The sequence below is a fragment of the Siniperca chuatsi genome, linkage group LG7, assembly GCF_020085105.1.
Source record: "Siniperca chuatsi isolate FFG_IHB_CAS linkage group LG7, ASM2008510v1, whole genome shotgun sequence".
Lineage (NCBI taxonomy): Eukaryota > Metazoa > Chordata > Actinopteri > Centrarchiformes > Sinipercidae > Siniperca > Siniperca chuatsi.
Window position 1 is genome coordinate 28,208,575 of NC_058048.1, and position 19,050 is coordinate 28,227,624.

A 19,050-nucleotide genomic window follows, 5' to 3' on the forward strand; every position below is an offset into this window, starting at 1 on the left:
GTGGAGTGACCATCCCTCACAAAATAAAACAAAAAGCATTTTATACTCCCTTCTAGTGGTGTCCAGCCTTGCAGATAGTTTTCATTTGGGTTGGTGAGGTTTAGACATCTTCTGCCACCACCCTAATACAATATAGCTGAATAAAATTCCATTTGTTTTAAAGCAGCAATATCTCTTTCCAAACAGTGTCCTGGTTATTCAGGATGATCCACAAACTTTGCTGTGTACTCTTTTCATGGAGAACTGTTGTGAAGTACGACAGCCTGTCTGTGCCTGCACAGAAGGATGAGTCGCAGTGCCTCTTTCTGTACAGAGATAGCCTGAAACCCTTTCGGATCCCTTGTCAAATCAACTTTAATTCACTCATTTGTGACTGAAGTTAAAAATGTCTAAAACTCAAAGATTCAGTTGAGATATGTATATGCATTTTGTTTACTGAGAAGACAGAAGCACAGTTTTGAGGGGCAGCCTAATTAATGTTGACAGCCTGTAGATGCTGCTGGTGTTGCTTCAAATACTGGAGGTCCTGATTCAGAACTATTAGTTTATAAGCTTTAATTATTGGCATGATAAGAAATATTAACTGGAAGATTCCAACTCCTGAAACTGACATGAGGCAGCCCAATTGGTTCACTAGAGAAGCATCTCCACTCTGTTGGCCTTGTCGAATGACAAAGCACATTTCAGATCAAACACAACCACCTCCATCAGTGATGTCTGACAGTCAGGACCTGCTAAAACTTAGAAGCTGCTACCTGAATGATAAAAGGTTTGATATGAGGTTTGTTAGCCTCAGAGCTTAGAGAATGTGGGTATTTTATCAACCGGCAACCAGATCAAACAGAAAATGTACACCGGGTTGCTCAATGTCATCACAATTTATTTAGTTTTCAGTGCTCCTCACCCAGCTCTAATAAAACAGGCTTCTCCAGAATAAGTCTAGACATTCGTTGTTTATGGAATACTATATTTTTAAAATGTCTAAAAATGTTCAGTTTTTAAAAGTAATGATTTTGTTAATCAGGTAATATGCTGCTCAATGGCTTTTAAAATATTCGAAATTTTATTATTTTTCTGTGTTTTCAATAATGCTGTTGGCATATGTTTCAATTTATTCAGTTGCTAAGTTGTCTAAATGCTCTACTCAGGGAACTGATGTTTACTTCATTGGTTAATTCCTAATTGACTGTACCAGGTATGAACACCAGCCATTTGTCTCCTGCCTGGCCGGCCTCTATGGTTGCCAATGGAGACGATATCAAAGAGCCCGGGCACAGCCAGGAGAGTGCTGCTGCAGCAAGGTAAAGACACACACACACACACACACACACACACACACACACACACACACACACACACACACAGAGCACCATCTATAAGCAGTGAGTTGAGTTTGGTTAGTTTGCTGATCGTGCAGAGAGTATTGATTCCCCAGCCAGTTTCCCTGCGTCCGGCTTGCTGACTCCAACAGTCAGTTATTGCTTTTCTATGAAAAAATATCAGCACATATATATACTCTGTCAGCTTGTATCAAAATATACTGCTTCGCTAATATGATTAACTTCCTCTGTATCTGCCAGATTGTGTAGCATCAGTTTTGCCTCCAATTATGACTACAAATCCTGTTAACAAAAGAAAATGTTATTTTAGCCCCAAAACATTAAAGGGTTAAAAACTAAAACATCTGATCGAAGTGCACTTGAAAGATTTAGTTGTTAACCATTCAAATAAGTGAGTTTGAATGACTCTCTTTTGGTTGAAGTGGGTAGTTTAAGACAAAAAATGACGTGTGTGTGTGTTACAGGTGGAGTGTGGCAGCTTCGGCCTCCTGATCCTCACCTTCTTCCTGAGTTTTTTATTCCTCTATTTCTGGAGTGAAGCTCAGAACGACTACATAGACTTTGACTGGTGGGTCACACACAGCACATACTGTACGTACATGTTTGCATGTGCACACACACTCATGTTGGGTGTGTTTTTTGATTTATAGGGCATTGTAGAGTTAGGGTTAGTTGTTTTGTATAAACAAATAACACAAAGCAGTGAGTGAATTGATCATCCTAATAATGAATAAATGAATGTATGAAGGGACCAACCCATCATTCAAACTTGATTTAAACATGAAGCACACTGTATGTCATAGCTGTTTATGGTTTTTCTTGTGCCTCTTCAGGTTTAACTTTGGGACTCTGGGTTTCTGGTTTCCCTGGTCTCTGGTCCTGCTGGTCGTTGCTGCTGCTCTCTTCACATACATTGCCCTACTACTGGTACACACACTGCTATGACTTCAACCTGTCTAGTTTAAAAGCACTTGCACAGAGATTAAATATAATATAGAATCAACAAAACAAAAAACATATCTCTAGCACTCAGAGATCAGATTATACACTCTTGCATCTTGGTTACAGAGATATGCAGTGTCGTTTTTAGATCGAAGGTTGCCAGTTCAAATCCCTGGATGTGCTAAGAAAACTTTTGTGTGGATGAAAAACACTTTGCCGTTCTTGAGCAAGGCACTTGACTTCACTGATTATGTTCTAACCACAGATTACCAGTAGTAGAACTTTCTCAGCCAGAACCTGTGTTACTTTATTTTATTTTTCTCACTAAACTACAGTGTTTCATTAGGCGCAAGTGCACATTAGCCCCTCGGCCCCTCAATATTTAGGAGCTTGTCTGCTTGCCTGAGGTGTCAAATATTATGTAAGGCTATTATATGATATAGAAATATGGACACATGAAGTGAAGGAGAAATCTGCATCCACAGCATTTACTTTCTCCTTGGAGAGAAAAGTCTGAGGAATATAACAACTCTTGTTTGACAATATAATTATTGACTAAACATTGTTCAGGTGCTGGCGGTGTGTCTGCTTTCTGAGGGTCAGAGGCTGTACCTTCACTGGAGCCACAAGGTATTACACACACTGAGAATAAATGACAGACAGTTCTTTGTATTTTTGTGGTTATAAGTTGTCATACGTTGCATTTTCTCGTCCTCCTGTGTTTTCTGTCAGACTGGCATCATGGTGTCATTGGCGTTCTCCGTCACAGCCACCGCCATCCTGTCTGACCTCTGGAGCAAAGAATGGAAGACTCTCCTTCTCTCCCTGCAGGTTAGTTAATCCTGACACACCAGCCAATCAGAGGAGAGAATTTCAGGATTTTTATTTGAATTGTAAACATTTTATTAATAACAGTTAAAACTATTGCTATTTATATTGTGTTTGTACAAACTGTAATTTGTGCTATATGTTTTTCATGAAATGTTTGAGACTGTGCTGACACTTTGGGCAATCCCTTGTCTTTCTCTGTCTTTCTCTGTCTTTCTCTTCCTCTTTTTCATCTTTAGGTGACAGCACCTTTCCTCCATGTGGCTGCAGTCTCACTAATGGCGATTCTCTCCTGGCCAATAGCGTTGCACTTCTTCCGCATGAACAAGAAAGGTAAGCAAGCTGATGAGTGTTTATCTTTAGTCAGCTTTGAAGCTAACATTGGACGTGAGGTGGGACTTTGGCTCTTTGTAAGAATGCAGCAGTATTAGATGTATGTTGTAGATGTATGCTTGTCTGTATTAGCACATACTGTTTAGAGAAAAACTAGGTGAGAAATGCACTCACCTTCCTCAAACGGTTTTTGCTGTGGTGTCCTTTAGCAAGCTGAATAATTGTTGTACTGGGCAGCAACTGTAAATATGTAGTTCTGTATGGAAACGAAACAGGACAACATGTAAGCAGTTGGTATGTGCTTAGTCTGTTGCTGGAAAGTTAATCAAAAAGAAAAAACTACTTACAGTATTTGTATCCTATTTTACATTTTTAGAGTAATTATTGTAACATAAAGTATATAATACAAAGTATTATTTAAAATCTGTTCTGTGCTGAATATTTTTAACTGATCGATTTAATTTCATCTTGGGAATGTCATAGAGATAGAGAGACAGAAGAATAGAAATCTAGAGACGAGCTCAACTAACCTCTCGTAACTGATGTAGTAGTAGTGAGCTGCCCCGCCCGCCGAGAATAAAGCTTTTCTGAAATCAAACATACCCCTCAGCAACGTGACGCACTTGTCTGGCAGGGATTATACAGCTGTAGACCTCCCTGCCATCCTTCGTTCTCTCTCTCTACTTCCTCTTAACAGAAAATCAATGTCTCATTTTCCAACTCAAATGCTCTCTTCTCCTTGTCTCTCTGATGATTTCTGTCTTCTTTCATTGACTCTGGGTTGTTGTTTTATTTTGGTCTCTTGATCATTCTGACCTCCTTTCTTACTTGCTCTGCTTTGTCAGTTTCTTTTTACTTCTCTTTGGGTCACTCTGTCTGTCTTGCATTGTGTCTGACTGCCTTTTCCTCTCCACTGAATGGCTTTGACCTCTATGTCTCTCTTTGGTCTCCATGGGTACTGTCTCTGGTTGCCATGGTGATCCAGCGGGTAGAGTGATGCTGAGTCATGTCGGGGGTCTCTCCTGGCAGGATATAAGGGAGAGAGAAACTTGCCAAAGCACAGGATGTAATATAGCTCTCCCCTGTTCTACTGTATTGAGATGAACACCCACCCAATCCTGGACGTGAAAGGGAGGAGTTGATGGGTTAGTTTTGTAGTTTTATTGAATTCAAGCACAAATGGGACTTTAGATGTGAGAAGAGAGGTCTCTTTAAGATTATTAAAACCTAAAAAAACTAGACATACCACATGTAATGACTTATTTCCACCAAGACAGATTTATTTATTTTCTAGTCCTGACAGTAGAAGGAAATGAAAACACACTGAATGACGGTGAGACATAAATACAGGCGTAAAAATGGACGGACTCACGAAGCAGGGCTTCTCTCTCTTTATTTTAATGCTCTGGTGACTTACAGTAGGGCGGGGAAGGTAATCAATATAACTATACAGTATGTTGATTAAAGAGTATTAATAGTTTTCACACACATTGATTTATTCTATTGCAGTAACTGTCTCAAACAATCAGCCATGAGCCCTTCTTATTCTCTCACCCTGTGTATTAGTGATATAAGCAGATAACCGTGTTAGCTATACAATTTAGCTAAATGGAACAGACCTTCTTACCTCAGTCAAAGTCCAGATTTAAAGACTTATTTATTTATATAATTCAAATATAATATATTTATTATGGATGAACTTTATGTTTCCAGTTGTATGTTTGAACAATTATCTAGATAATACCAATAATTTTGTTCAAGATACTTCTATAAAAGACCTAGTTTGGTCTGCGTTACCTGGCGGATTTGTTTCCTAACCAGACGGCCGTCATTGTGCCTGTTACCCATATGGCTGCTGTTCAGCACAAGACCACCATGTTGATCCTATCGGGAAAGATTTACTGTGTATAATCCTGATTAAATTCCAATTTCTACACCAGCACACTCCATATTTAGAAGCTCGAAGGTGTGTCTGTTGGGTTTTTGATTTGTTTGTGTGCGTATGGCACAGTGTACTGCAGATGAACTTGTCCGTGTGTTTGTTTTTGTGCAGAGTTAATTATCAACCGTGATGTAATGCACAGATTTCATATGAAGCCTTTGTGTAGCTATTGCAGTAAAATAAACCTATACACCCACCTATAAATAGACTCTCACTAATGTTGGCTGAAAACTGCGGGTCAGGACCTAAAATGCGTTGTTACCCTACTTCTAGAGCAGTGGTTCCCAAAGCGTCTTAGACCACAGCACCCCTTCAATGTAATTTCTAATTGCTAATCTGTTTAACAATTCTAGATTTAATATTATATTGTGGGCGCCCACTTTTTTGTGACACACACCGTCTCTTCCTGGTGCCTTCCTGATCTTCTGTCTCTGAAAGAGCCGACACACATCCTCTTCGCAGATCCTGTGCAGATGGGGGGTCAGTGGGGAGGGGGGAGGGGGTGGCATGGGGTGTAGGTGGTTGTTTGATGTCGGAGCGGGTAAGGGGTGTGAAGGTGGGCATGTCAAACCTACAGTAAAACACATTCAGGTCGTCAGCCAGTTGGTGATTCTCCACAGTGTGGGGGGGTGGTTTCCTGTAGCTGGTTATTTCCTTCAGGCCTCTCCACACTGACGCAGGGTTGTTGGATCAAAACCTATTTTCCAACTTCTCAGTGTAACTCCTCTTGGCTACCCTGATCTCCTTCATCAGCGTGTTTCTGGCCTGGTTGTACAGGATTCTGTCCCCACTTCTGTAGGCCTCCTCCTTGGCCTGACAAAGCTGCCTGAGTTTTGCTGTAAACCAGGGTTTATTGTGGTTGTATGTGCAGAAGGTTTTAGTCAGCGCACACACATGTCTTCACAAAAACTGATGTAAGATGTCACAGTGTCAGAGTTCATCCAGGTCTGTGGCTGCAGCCTCAAAAACACTCCGATCACTGCAGTCAAAGCAGGCCTGTAATTCCAGCTTGGCCTCGTTGGTCCATCTCCCCACAGGCTTAGCAGATTTTAGTCGCTGCCTGTATGTCGGAAGAAGATGAACTAGACAGTGATCAGAGAGTACCAAAGCTGCACGGGGGACAGAGCAATAGGTGTCCTTAACACAGTAAAACTATGGTCCAGAGTGTTAGTTTCCCTGGTGGGACACTTAATGTGATGTCTGTATTTTGGATGTTCATGGCTGAGGTTCCCCCAGAAACGATGAGCAGGGAGTCAGGATGTTTTTTTCCCCATGTTAGTTATCTGGCCAGCCAGTGTTGTAACGCCCCACTAACACAGGCCTGAGGTGGGATGTAAACACCAACCAGAATAAACGAGGAGGTGGTCAATAAAAGGGTTTACAGTTTATGAAAATAGTCTCTAAATGTAAAAGCAGCCGGAATGCCTCCCCTCGTTTTCCCCGATGGCTCCACTATGCGGTCTGCTTGGAGGAGTTGGAATCCCGGCAGATGTAGTGAAGTGTCCGGGATGTGCCAGGTTTCAGTAAAGCGCCGGGCGGCAGATCTGTAAAAGTCAAGAGTTTGCTCTGTTGAGGAGCAGCAGTTCGTCCATCTTGTTGTCAAAAATCAATGTACATCCCAGTGTCTTTATGTTGTTGTGTGTTCTGCAGTGCGTCAGGTGGCTGTCCTGGGTCTCTACCTGTCCATGCTCTTCTCTCTGTACCTGGTCCCGTTGGGAATGTACTCACCCTGCATTAAAGACGTAGGAACGCTGGGACCCGCCCCAACACTCATTGGACACAGAGGAGCTCCAATGGTGAGACTGAAGTGAACCGTGACAGCTGGATCTGTCTTAATTCTGTTTAAAGTCTGTATTTTACTGACTAATTTTGACCATCATTTCCATTGGTTATGATATTTATTTCTCAATGGGAATTCTTTGTCTCATTGTGTGTGTGTGTGTGTGTGTGTGTGTGTGTGTGTGTGTGTGTGTGTGTAGCTTGCTCCAGAGAATACTGTGATGTCGTTTGAGAAGGCAGTGGAAGCTGGAGGCGAAGGACTGGAGACCGACGTCACCATAAGGTATTAACTGCTCTCACCTGTGTGTATGTCTGTAGAACATTTATTCTTGTAATACTAAATAGTAATAAATAATAGTAAATAGATATATATTGTAGTGTTGTCAAAAATATCGATATTTTGATAAATTTGATAAACACGTTTGCGTTTAAATCTGTTCATCAAATAACGTTAATGTATTAACCAGCTTTTATGACCGATGAGCAATGCATTTGTTACAGTATATTTTAATCTTTGATAACAGTAGGTATTAGGTAATAAAAATATAACGGATCATGTTAGCTCTGGTCCAATGAAAAAATATTAACAAATAGAACTTTGGATTTTAATTAGTACATGTATTAGTGAATAAAGAGGTGAGTAAAGAAGTGGTTTGTCATCCATTTAAGTAAAAAGTACATCACTGAGTGGATCATCCCGCTTATACTGTACCATAGCCACGTGCCGTATGTCATGACACTGATAGCATCACGCTTTCATTTACTTTAATTATTTTTAATAATAACTTTTAATATCACTTTTTTGTTCTTTTTTTTTCTCTCATGAAATATATTTACTGTCCTTATTAAACAACATGTATCTTAAAAGCCAAACAGCTAAATAACAGGAAAAGGTTTTTTGGTATAGCCAAACTCAGATTTCATGTCCCTTGATTAGAGATTGCCTGATTATTTGAAGAAAAATTGTTAAAATGTACATTCACAATTGTTTCAAAGACCCAATTATCTTTTTCAGTGAAGTTATTAAATGATTAACACTGTTTAGAGATCACATGTTTTCTTGCTGCTAAACTTATCAGCGCAGTAGTCAGGCAACAGTGAACTGATGCTGAGTCTGTGCCTTCATACTAATTGTACAGATCAGATGCTAGCGTGCTACCCTCAGCGCTAAGGTGATTACTGCCATGCTAATCCAGTTAGCCGTTAGCCCTCCCATTAGCCCAAGGCTGGTGGGTTACACACTATTTTACAGCCTGAAAACAGGGAGATTAGCAACACTGCATGACTCAGCATTAGCGGGTTAGCTTAATCCCATGCTGCTGGTGACCCCGGTGAGTCTGGTAGTTCCTGGCAGTTACATTTCTGATATCACTCGTGTGATTAATTGAGATGATGAATTAATTTGATTACTGGTGATTTGAGCAGTGAACAGAGTTCATGAGATTAAAATGCTTATTTCTCTTCCTTTCACTCCTCCTGCCTGCTCACCTCTACTTTCATTCATATTCCTTTGTCACCACTTACCTCTAATTTTTGTGTCCTTTACTTTCCCTCGTGTACATCCTGATTCCTCATTTTGTCACTCTTTTAATATTTCTATCAATCTCTGTAGTTATGATGGTGTTCCCTTCCTGATGCATGACTCCACTCTGAGGAGAACCACTAACGTCGCTGAGGTTTTCCCAAATCGAACACACCTCGATGCCTCCATGTTTACCTGGGCTGAGCTACAGCAGCTGAATGCTGGCGACTGGTTCTTATCGGTAAGACTAACACACACACAAAATTTGTAGTTCAAATGCAATAATGTTTTTTCACTGAACTGTGAAATTCACGCATTGTTGCTGGATAAAAACACATCTCCAAATTTCATCTTCATGTAAAAACATGAACATTGACAAAATTGGAGTCCAGATTTATATAAAAATGGCAATGTAAATAGCATGGATGCTTTGTGCTGTTAAGATAATGTTAAAAAGTTCAGCGTGCAAAGAATGAATTTAGAAGTAGAGCACACCCTTTCTGGCACTGTAAATTAGGCTTATTCTTGGCATTTTTTTAAATTACTGATTTTTACTGGAAAATAGACATATTTTTATATGATAACAGATTGTCTTAACTGATTTTCACACAAATTTGAGGTCCCCCATGCACTCAAATGTTGTATTTCCTGCTGCAAGAGGTCACTGACCAGGTCCTAGTTTACTGGTTAACTAACTGGTCTACTCTTACAGCTCAACACTAAAATTATATCAGGTAATAGGTAGTTAAGAGACAAATGGGGTCCCTCCAAGTAAAAAAAAAAAACAGTTGAACCACAACACTGGCTACCACTGTACATCAACCCGATTTTTATATTACAGATATTTTTCTATGAATGATTTTCTTGATGATGATCTTTTCTCTGCTACACACACACTCTTACAGAGGGATCCCTTTGGTACTGTGTCGTCCCTGTCTGAGGCAGACTGCTCCCAGGCCCAGAACCAGTCTGTTCCCTCACTGGCCCAGTTCCTGGAGCTAGCGGCCCGTAGCAGCAGACTAGTGCTGTTGGACCTGCGCAGGCCACCGCACGGACATCCCTACAGTCAGTCATACATCAACACCACTCTGCAGGTGGTGCAGGCCCACATCAACTCCTCACAGGTAACTGTGTGGATGTATATAAAAAGTTTTTTAAATTCCACATTCAGTTGAAATCTGAAAAAGATTGGATTATACAATATATTTGTGGGTTTGTTCGTTGTATGACTTTGATATTCCGTGAAAAACTACCGTTGCTCTACAAACATATCCATAGCATGTATTTTAATTGGAGATGTCCTGATGAAGGTTTTTTTGTATTGGGTGTCGATACCGCGGCTGATGTGATACTTATATGTACATAACAGCAGAATATGAAATTTTGATTAAATATGCATCTGGTGCACTGAATTGACAGGTGTAATCTACTAAATTTGGCAACCCTCATTTTTCACAAGCTTCTTAATCCAAATACCGAAGGTCTTGGTTCGGAACTATTACGTTGATCATCTTAAATTATTGATATGATGTGAATGAAATTTTAATTTGGAGGTTCCGACTCCTGAAATTGACGTGACGCAATCCGCTTAAGAGAAGACGTCTCACTGTTGGAGTTGTTGGAACAACCAACTCTGATTGTACAGTGGTGTTAAAGAGTGGAGGTTCTTCCCTCACAAAGGATCTTTGGCTGAGTACAGACAAACCTGACTGTTTCATTCATTTTGGCCTGTCATCAAGTTACATGACGCTTCATGACCTGCCGCCGGAAGCGTGTGACGTTTTTAACCGGTGAAAGCAACTGTCAGCACTAGCTAAAAATAAGAAGATGCTATCTGAATCTGTCATTTGCACCGGTGCTCCCAAATAATTTTTCACATTCACACATTCTAATTATCACTCGTATAAACGAGCGAAATGTAGGCGAAATGTAGGCTGTTGCAGTGCTGCAACACTAGCAGGCTGAGGTGGACAATCACAGTAGAGTACATAAGGAGCAAATTTTGTTCAACTTTATTTTAGCCAATGCCGATCCAATAAAATATGCCCCGATTAGCCCCAATACCGGTCCTTAGGATTGTCTCAGGACGTTTCTGATTTTAATATCTTCAAGAGTAGTTTTTCCTCTTTCATTTACTGATTGTTGCAAGTGATGACAACATATTTTGTGCATTTGTGGATGTGTGTTTGTGTATGTTTATGTACATGTGTTCACTGTGCGTGCGTCTGTGTGTGTTTGTGTTTGTGTGTGTGTGTGTAGGTGCTGTGGCTGCCATCTGAGGACAGGGAGCTGGTCCAGGCTGTGGACCCAGAGCTGCAGCAGACCTCTGGAGAAAAGGCTTCTATTCAGGAACTGACAGACAGCCACATCACCAGACTGAACCTGCACTACAGCACCATGTCACAACAACAGATCAGGTACACACACACACATTTATTAATGGAGTAATAAATAACATGACATAAATAACATTTTAGGCAATTTTAAACAAAAGATTTGTGATTGCTGCATTCGTGTAACAATGATTGACAGAATGATGACAGATTTTAACCTACAAATACCCAGATTGGTTTGAAATGATTCCATGACCTCACACAAAAGTGACAATATGTTTTCCTGCTGCAAGAAAACACTGATCAGTACAGTGTACAGGAAAAGTCTTTTTGCAATGAACACCACTCAGAAACACTTCCACTAACACAAATTAAAAAAGACAATTAGGAGGTGTGCTCCTAATTATGCACCAGAGAAAAACAATATCAATTAAAATAAATAAAAACTACATTTATATAGCATGTTTGTACTACAAAAGGTATTTTCTACAATCAAATGTAAACGTGTATGTAGTAAGAGAAACGAGTGGGAGGTACATAACCAGAAGCTGTGGGAGAACAATCTGGAAAGAAAGAGGCTATAGAGATGGTTGAGTGACTCACACATCAATGTTTTTTACTGAAATAGTTTTCCCTTGTTGCTGTTGATTCATCTTCACTGTAATATCTCGTTTAAGGTGCCTGGTTGGATGAATCATGTTGTTACATTGCGTGGTAACAGTTGTCTCAGAGTTGTGCTCATAAGACATTGTAAGTCACACTGCATGTGTGATTATTATAATCAGAGTATTATGTTAACAGGATGCGGCCACATGGTGATTCTTTTATAGACTCAGAATCAGAAATACTTTATTGATCCCCGTAGGGAAACTCTTTGTTACAGTAGCTCGCCTTTACGTCAGTTCACACAGGAGAAAGTACTAGCAAACAATATGATACACTATAAAACACTATAAAAACAGGTCAGAAAATAAATTAGGTATCAGGTCGGTATAAGTATAAGATAAACTAAGTGTCGAGTACCAAGTGGGTTTACCGGTTGATGATGATAATACAGTATAATAATACAATGTAACCAAATAAGTAATAAGTGGAGGTGCATGTACTGTCGAGAGTAATAAGGTATATAATATCAATAACAATAAATAAGAAAAACTAACATGGGAAAACTAATATTGCACGGGAGTAGTACACAGAATATTGCACAATTATTCAATTATGGCGGAGATGTATGATCAATGTCCAGTTTAGTGACCTAGGGTCATACAGACTAACCCTTAGAGGGAGGAGTTAAATAGTTTGATGGCCACAGGCAGGAATGACTTCCTGTGGCGCTCTGTGGTGCTTTTTGGTGGGATAAGTCTTCCGCTGAAGGTGCTCCTTTGCTTGACCAGCACGTCATGGAGTGGGTGGGAGACACTGTCCACCCACTTATAGTGCAAATATACAGTGATTTACTGATGATTAGACGGGAAGAAAAGTTCTTCATCTCTACTGGACAAACTGTAGTATATCACTGCCAAGGTTGGGTATCATTCAAGGCATTTTCTAAGTATAAGTATCAATACTTTCACTTAGATACCAGTTCATCAACAATACTTAATCTTTTTGGTGTCTTTGTAATTCAGAATTCCTTATGTAATTCAAACCACTCTTAATTAAAATGAAATGTTTAAATTGAAATTATAGATGCACTGTCAATCTATATTAATCACGGTTTCTTTGTCATTATCATGATAAAAGTCAATGTTTCCACTATCAGTTATCAGGTGCCAACTCAGTTTTTAGTGCCACAGTAGGCCCAGGCCTCATATTATCTTACATAAAAAAAGATAAGTGAGGCATAGACTGTAGATTTTAAATATGGAAAAAATAAAGCACTGGTATTGAAGAGGTACTTGGTACCTGAGTTGAAGTATTAGTATCATAGAGAAAAAGTTGGATTGTTGCATCTGTAATTTAAATATTTGTTTTGGTTTTTTTTTGTTTAAAAAAAATCCAATTTTACAAACAGAAAAATAGATTACATTACAGTATATACAGTATTCACAATTTTCAACTCCCTCATGATGTTTCCCCCCATTGTGGAGTTGGCGCCCTAATTAAGACTAATTCTACTATTTTTGAAACTGCATTAAATGCAGAGAGACACCATATTTTTAAGGTTTCATTTGTATACTCTGCCGTACATTGTACCTGGATTATTTTTACGACAGGGCGCTTTTGAAAGTGACCACAATGACTGAAAAGAGCCTAATCTATTGATACATACTGTATGTTACAACAGACTAGCAGTCTGTGAAAGTGGATGGTAAAAGATTTAAGAAGTTCTACTTCAGTTTTTTCAGCATCATTAATTAAGAACAAAGTGGTCATTGATTTCAGTGCAAAACAGAGTTTGTTTGTTTCTGTTGCTCACTGCTGGGTGTGTAAAATAAGAGTTGTTTAGATTTGCTGTCAGAGAGGTTATTTAAGTCCTGATAAAGCATGAAGCTGGTACTCCACACTGTTTCAACAACTTTTTAATAAGATGAAATTGCACTATTTGAACAAACTGTTTTGACCTTCATTGTGATGTCACAACCAGAAATAATAACGAGATTATGCAACTCCTGGAGATTATATAAATCCAGGTTGTATAACCTGGAAACCTGGCAAAGAATAATTTCCTTTCAGCTCTGATCTTCCTCTTAATAGAAACTTAATATCTCTCTCTCTCACACACTAACAGTCAGGGATACAGAGAGATACCTTTTTGTGTGTGAGAGAGGTGAATTTAATACTGCCGTTGTGATAAATTAGACCACTCTCTTCCTCCTTCCCCCTATCCATATTTCATTTCTTCCTACTCCAAACTCTCCCTCCCTCTCTGTCTGTATTTCTTTCCCTCCTCTCATTAAACTCCCTTTGTTCTTTTCCCTCCATCTTGTAACCACCAACTCCATTTTTTATGTCTTCCTTCCTCCTCTCCTCTTACCTTACCTTCCCTTCACTTTCTACTTCTCTCTTCCTATATATTCATCCTTCCTGTGCTGCCTGTTTCCAAGGTCAGGCTGTGATCGCTGAGTCTGTACATCGTCAATGTTTTCTTCAGCTTTTTATCAGCTGTAGTGGTGAGATATGAGACTATTGTATTGATGCATTTTAGTTAGAGTTTTAGGTTCAGTTGTTTTGGTAATTTCCAGTCCAAGAGGTAAGGTGTTTTTTTTATTGTTTAGAATATGATTGGGTTGGATACTTTGTGCCAATATGATGTGTTGTTTTTGTAATTGTACAGGGTGTTGAGTCACTGAGTCAGGACCAGGTGACTAAGGAGATTCTTTAATTTGTTCCTCCCGGATTTTTAAAACAAGGTAGTGACGTAATTTTTATCTCCCTTCCCCGTCTCTGTACAGTAAGTACCAGTCCGTGAACATCAGTACTAACCTGTATGTGATCAGTCAGCCGTGGCTCTACACTCTAGCCTGGTGTGCTGGAGCTCACTCAGTAACCACCAACTCCGTCCACATCCTGTCCAACATCAACAAGCCGCTTTTCCTCATGGTGAGCAGATTCAACTCTTCAACTCTATTATCAGATGTTATGATCCCTGCTGTCCTGAATACTGTTCATGTCATATTTCTTAAAGGTTAGTTTAGTTTGGCTGCATGGAGCTCTATCTGTTATCTTAGCATTCAGTACATTACTGCATTGTTGCACCATTGTTTTGTTTTTCCTTAGACATGTCTGCTGTCCTAGCTGCCTGTGCAGTTATTGGATTATATATGTATAACAGGATTTTTAGCACAAGGTTTGTGCTGGTAACTCTTTGACTGAATTATGGAGTAATATATGGAGTGCTGAGGTCACTAGTGGGTCTTTATATACAGTCTTTGGTCTAGGCTGCTTGGTAAGAAAAACGCAAGCGAAGTAAAAGGCAAATAATAATTTAAAGGGGGTACTCCAGTGATTCAGTATTGCCCTTCCATGAAGTTTGGGGGCCCACAAGAGACAGATTAAAAAAGAATGGTCAAAATTGGAGCAGCAGAGGCTCAGATATCTTAACTATTAATGCCTAGTATGGGTCAAGTGCCAAAAACACTGGATCCTATATTTCCCATAATGCAACTCAATAATATCTTTCATAACCCTGACATCACCAGAGCCACAGAAGACATTATAACTAAGTAAACACTGCTACAGAGAGCTGAAGTCTCACTCCACTTGAGCGTTATTTTCTGTTGTACTTGCTGCCTGTACTCATTGCCCATAGTTTTCACAACACTTCTGTGGCTAAGACTCACAAGATACATTGTTGTTTAATGCTAACAAAGTTACAGTTTTATCTTTTTATTTCATAATATGAGAATATTAAAATTACTGAAACCACAGTATCATGTTGCAGCTTTTTAAAGGTGCTATTGATAACATTGATAACTTCCAGCCACTAGATGGTGCACTCCCCCTCCCCCCTTCCATTACATTCCAGTGGTTGCCAGTTTGCCACAACCTGCATATTTCATGGTCAAGTGGAGTGAGACTCAGACTTGACAAATTTAAAATGTCAAATGTTTTTTGGCCCGAGGTGGTTAAGTGATTTATAAACCAGCAGCAACACTTTCAAATCTATTGCTCTGCCTCTAACTTCTCTCAGACTTAAGTTAGGATTGACACGCCTCTTATTTTTAGGAGTTTCTCCTAACTCGGCCACTTAGGAGCTACTTTTAGCCTTAGGATGTTTTGTGAATACAGCTCCAGACTTGTACATTTATAATTTAGACATGTGGAATTTGCTCTTATGCACAGTGAATTTCAATGAGTGGGCAGGCAGGAGGTTCTGTATCAGTTTGAAAATCTCTTCAGTAGGTATCGTGGGTGTTTGATGATTCAGCCTGTGACGTTTTGGTTACATAAACCTTTTCTCTCACCACTTACATGTCTGTGTAGATTTGAATTAGTTTGATTATGTTTTTAGCATGTGTGTTCAAGTCCAAGTCCAATACTTTATGGTCAGGAAATGAAATAATGATATTCATGTTCACACTCCCAACAAATCTAAGGAGCATTTGTTTCAGCAAATGTAATCGACCCGTTCTCTCTCTGTCCCTCTCCAGACTCCAGAGGAATATACTTTAATGTGGATTCTGACTGATGCTGTGTCTGCCTTCCTCATCATTGCAGTTTTCATATTCCATTGGTGCGTAGACACACACACACACACACACACACACACACACACACTGCTCTCATAATCTCCCCTGCTAATTGTAATGTGGTGAAGCTATGCAGGGGTGAGTCATCCTGGCCGCTGATGAGGTTTATTATTAATATGTAATCTGAGATGTCACTGTGGCCATATGATGTGAAGAGAGTGAAGACAAATGTGTTTTTGATCAATGTAATGATACGAAGAATGTGTGTGTGAAAGATGACTACAGAGATGACGCAGAGAGACAACACAAAAATGCTATCTGGGACTGATTTATTTTTCAACCTGGTACTTATTTATGTAGTATTGGCCAATATTTATATCAGTTATATATTGCTTGTCTTGCTAGCTTAATTGCAGAGATACTGTGGCACCACTAGACAGCTTTGGGTTGGAGTCCATCACAACACAAGTGTTCACACCCACCCTGCCCATTATATCATTCAGATTAAAGTTTTTCTGCTGTTGGTTCACCCCACCTTCAAGAGTTCAAAACAACAATAAATATTTTTGCCTTCTGACGTGGTCAGATGAATCGTTGTATAAACTAGCACTACTAACTAACCCTAACCCGGCCCTCAGACTGAGAATATGAGAAGAGTGTGTGTGAATGTCAGTGGGATTCATCCCTTCCTGTCAGTCAGATGAGGCTATTCACTACAGAGGGCTGGATTTTTTTCCTGTGGTTTTATTTTCACTTTATTTGTTGTTTTCACATCATCTTTTCATCATCAGTCCCTCTCTTCTCCCTTTTATACCTGGGCTTTAGTCAACACTCACCTGGACCCCCTTACACACACACACACACACACACGTCCTCATGCATGCTCAGTGTACACATCAAAGCAGTTACAGTGGTACATTAGGCAGTCTCAAAGCACTTTGGTAAACACAAACACAGAAACACACCTGGTTATTCTCTGCTGCTCTGATCTCTCTCTTTGGTGTGTGTGTGTCACAGGTGGAGAGAGAGAGGCCTGCCCTTCTGGTCCGGCAGCCGTCAGACTCACGAGAATGGACCGTATAGCAAGTTCAGGACAGGTATGAGAACATTTTCCTTCTCTTCACTCTTTGTTGAGGCTTGTGTTTCAGCACTGTCATTGTGGATAAGGTTTTACAAATGAATTCCATTTCCGTTTTATCTAATGTTGTGTCTCCATCCTGCCTGATGATTCGGGGTCTTTACTGATGAGGCAGCGGATATCTCGTCTCATTGTTTGAATTAGAGAACAGCAAAAGGCATATAAACTATTAGAGAAAAAGCTGTTGTCACTAATTAGACAACCTACCAAAATGTTGAGGCCCTTTATCACAATCAAAAGATATCTTTTTTCACCAACATGAAGGAAAAAATTTAAATCTTAAAAGTGAATATTGATCTAAATGTATCTGTGAATTTGAAACATTTTGTTTAGAATCAACAACTGTACATTTTATTTATGGGTCTTGACCAGGTTGTTGTAGGAATACTCTGACATTTAGGGAAATACTCATTTGCTGTTTTCCTGGGAGTTAGATGAGAGCATCAGTATCAATTGTATCCCTGTTGATCAGTACAGAGTTAGGCTAACAGCTTCAATTGAGCAGCTAGTCTTCATTAAAAGAGGAAAAACACTTTTCAACAGGTTTAAAGTCTTGATTACATGTTCTATGTATCTCGTTATGTAGCAGGTTAACCACCAACACATCTAAGAATCACCAGTTTTATTCAGAGTCGCAAAAGTGTGCGAAGCTGGAAACTTCAATGTGAGGACGGTACTTCTTAAAATGCTGCCAGCGTTGATGGCCTAATACAAACACGTCCCCTAGCTAACCCTAACCCTCTGTACTGAACACACAGAGATATAGTTGATATTGATCTTAGCAAACAGTCATATTTTCCAAAATGTATTAATTTTAAATGTAGCTTGGCTCAAGCTGTTGCTCGACCAGAAGAGACGAGATATTCATTTATGATTACCGTCTTTGCATGCAGTGATCTCCTGCTGTGTGTGTCTGTGTGTTGTGTGTGTCAGACTCTTCAGAGGTCATCTGTGTTCGCTGGAGCCCCCTCCACTCTGACCCCCCTACTGGAACCCTCGTCTCCCTCCCCTTGGTCTTCAACCCATGACCCCCTGCATGTCAGCACTGCATGTCAGCCCTTCAGGAACCTTGTATGAAACCAGAACCCTGTTTGAACAGTACACACTTCTATGTTTCCTGTAGAAAAATAGCATGAACCCTCTATGAAGCCCACAGAAAGCATAGAAATTTCTCTAGGCAAGCAACAGCAAAACATGTCATGTACTCATGCATGACACATGCATCGTGGAGTCAGTGTGGATTAATACATTTGTACAAATGAATGCATAAGTCTTGAGGTGGACGAGGGATGGACGTCTCAAACGCTCCAGAAACACCTGAAAAAATGCTGTTGGTGTGGATTGCCCTTTACCTCAACACTGTAGCCATAATCAGGGAAAATAAGGCCTTCTCAGTTGTAGTTGACATAGTAACACCTTATCTGAGTGTGTTTCTGAGTGTACATAAAGAGCTGCAAGTGGTGTCATAAACTCCATAAAAACTCCATATACTGTATATGTATATACTCCATATACTTTGACAACCACAAATGACCTCCACTAGAGAAGTACAATATATGAAGCCTGAAATTAAGTCCTTACTACAGTATGTGTGTCCTTGCATCATGCACCAAACTCCAAGCTGTTTGCACGTTGCTTCTTTTTTTCTCATCTTTGCATTTATAGATGCATGGCTGTCTTACACCTGGTTATATTAATGTATACTTTCAATGCTCACATTACCTTTGCTTGGCTACATGTCTGTACGTACCCACCCCCACC

General features: G+C 39.8%; 1 protein-coding gene across 2 annotated transcripts in view; it reads left to right on the top strand.

Annotated features, from left to right (window-relative positions):
- The window catches only part of gdpd4a (glycerophosphodiester phosphodiesterase domain containing 4a), a 39,087-nt gene that overhangs the window by 15,781 nt on the left and 4,256 nt on the right, over nucleotides 1–19,050 (top strand). Inside the window, exons 3-17 of one of the 2 annotated variants that reach the window (XM_044202939.1) lie at nucleotides 1,196–1,301; nucleotides 1,805–1,908; nucleotides 2,174–2,267; nucleotides 2,853–2,912; nucleotides 3,015–3,113; nucleotides 3,350–3,443; nucleotides 7,036–7,181; nucleotides 7,365–7,447; nucleotides 8,777–8,927; nucleotides 9,592–9,810; nucleotides 10,946–11,103; nucleotides 14,415–14,562; nucleotides 16,113–16,195; nucleotides 17,169–17,248; nucleotides 18,223–18,360. In XM_044202939.1, coding sequence (XP_044058874.1) covers nucleotides 1,196–1,301; nucleotides 1,805–1,908; nucleotides 2,174–2,267; nucleotides 2,853–2,912; nucleotides 3,015–3,113; nucleotides 3,350–3,443; nucleotides 7,036–7,181; nucleotides 7,365–7,447; nucleotides 8,777–8,927; nucleotides 9,592–9,810; nucleotides 10,946–11,103; nucleotides 14,415–14,562; nucleotides 16,113–16,195; nucleotides 17,169–17,248; nucleotides 18,223–18,317 — 1,720 coding nt within the window. In that variant the 3' untranslated portion in view covers nucleotides 18,318–18,360. The remainder of the gene's footprint in view (nucleotides 1–1,195; nucleotides 1,302–1,804; nucleotides 1,909–2,173; nucleotides 2,268–2,852; nucleotides 2,913–3,014; nucleotides 3,114–3,349; nucleotides 3,444–7,035; nucleotides 7,182–7,364; nucleotides 7,448–8,776; nucleotides 8,928–9,591; nucleotides 9,811–10,945; nucleotides 11,104–14,414; nucleotides 14,563–16,112; nucleotides 16,196–17,168; nucleotides 17,249–18,222; nucleotides 18,361–19,050) is intronic. The other variant, XM_044202938.1, reaches the window with a different exon arrangement.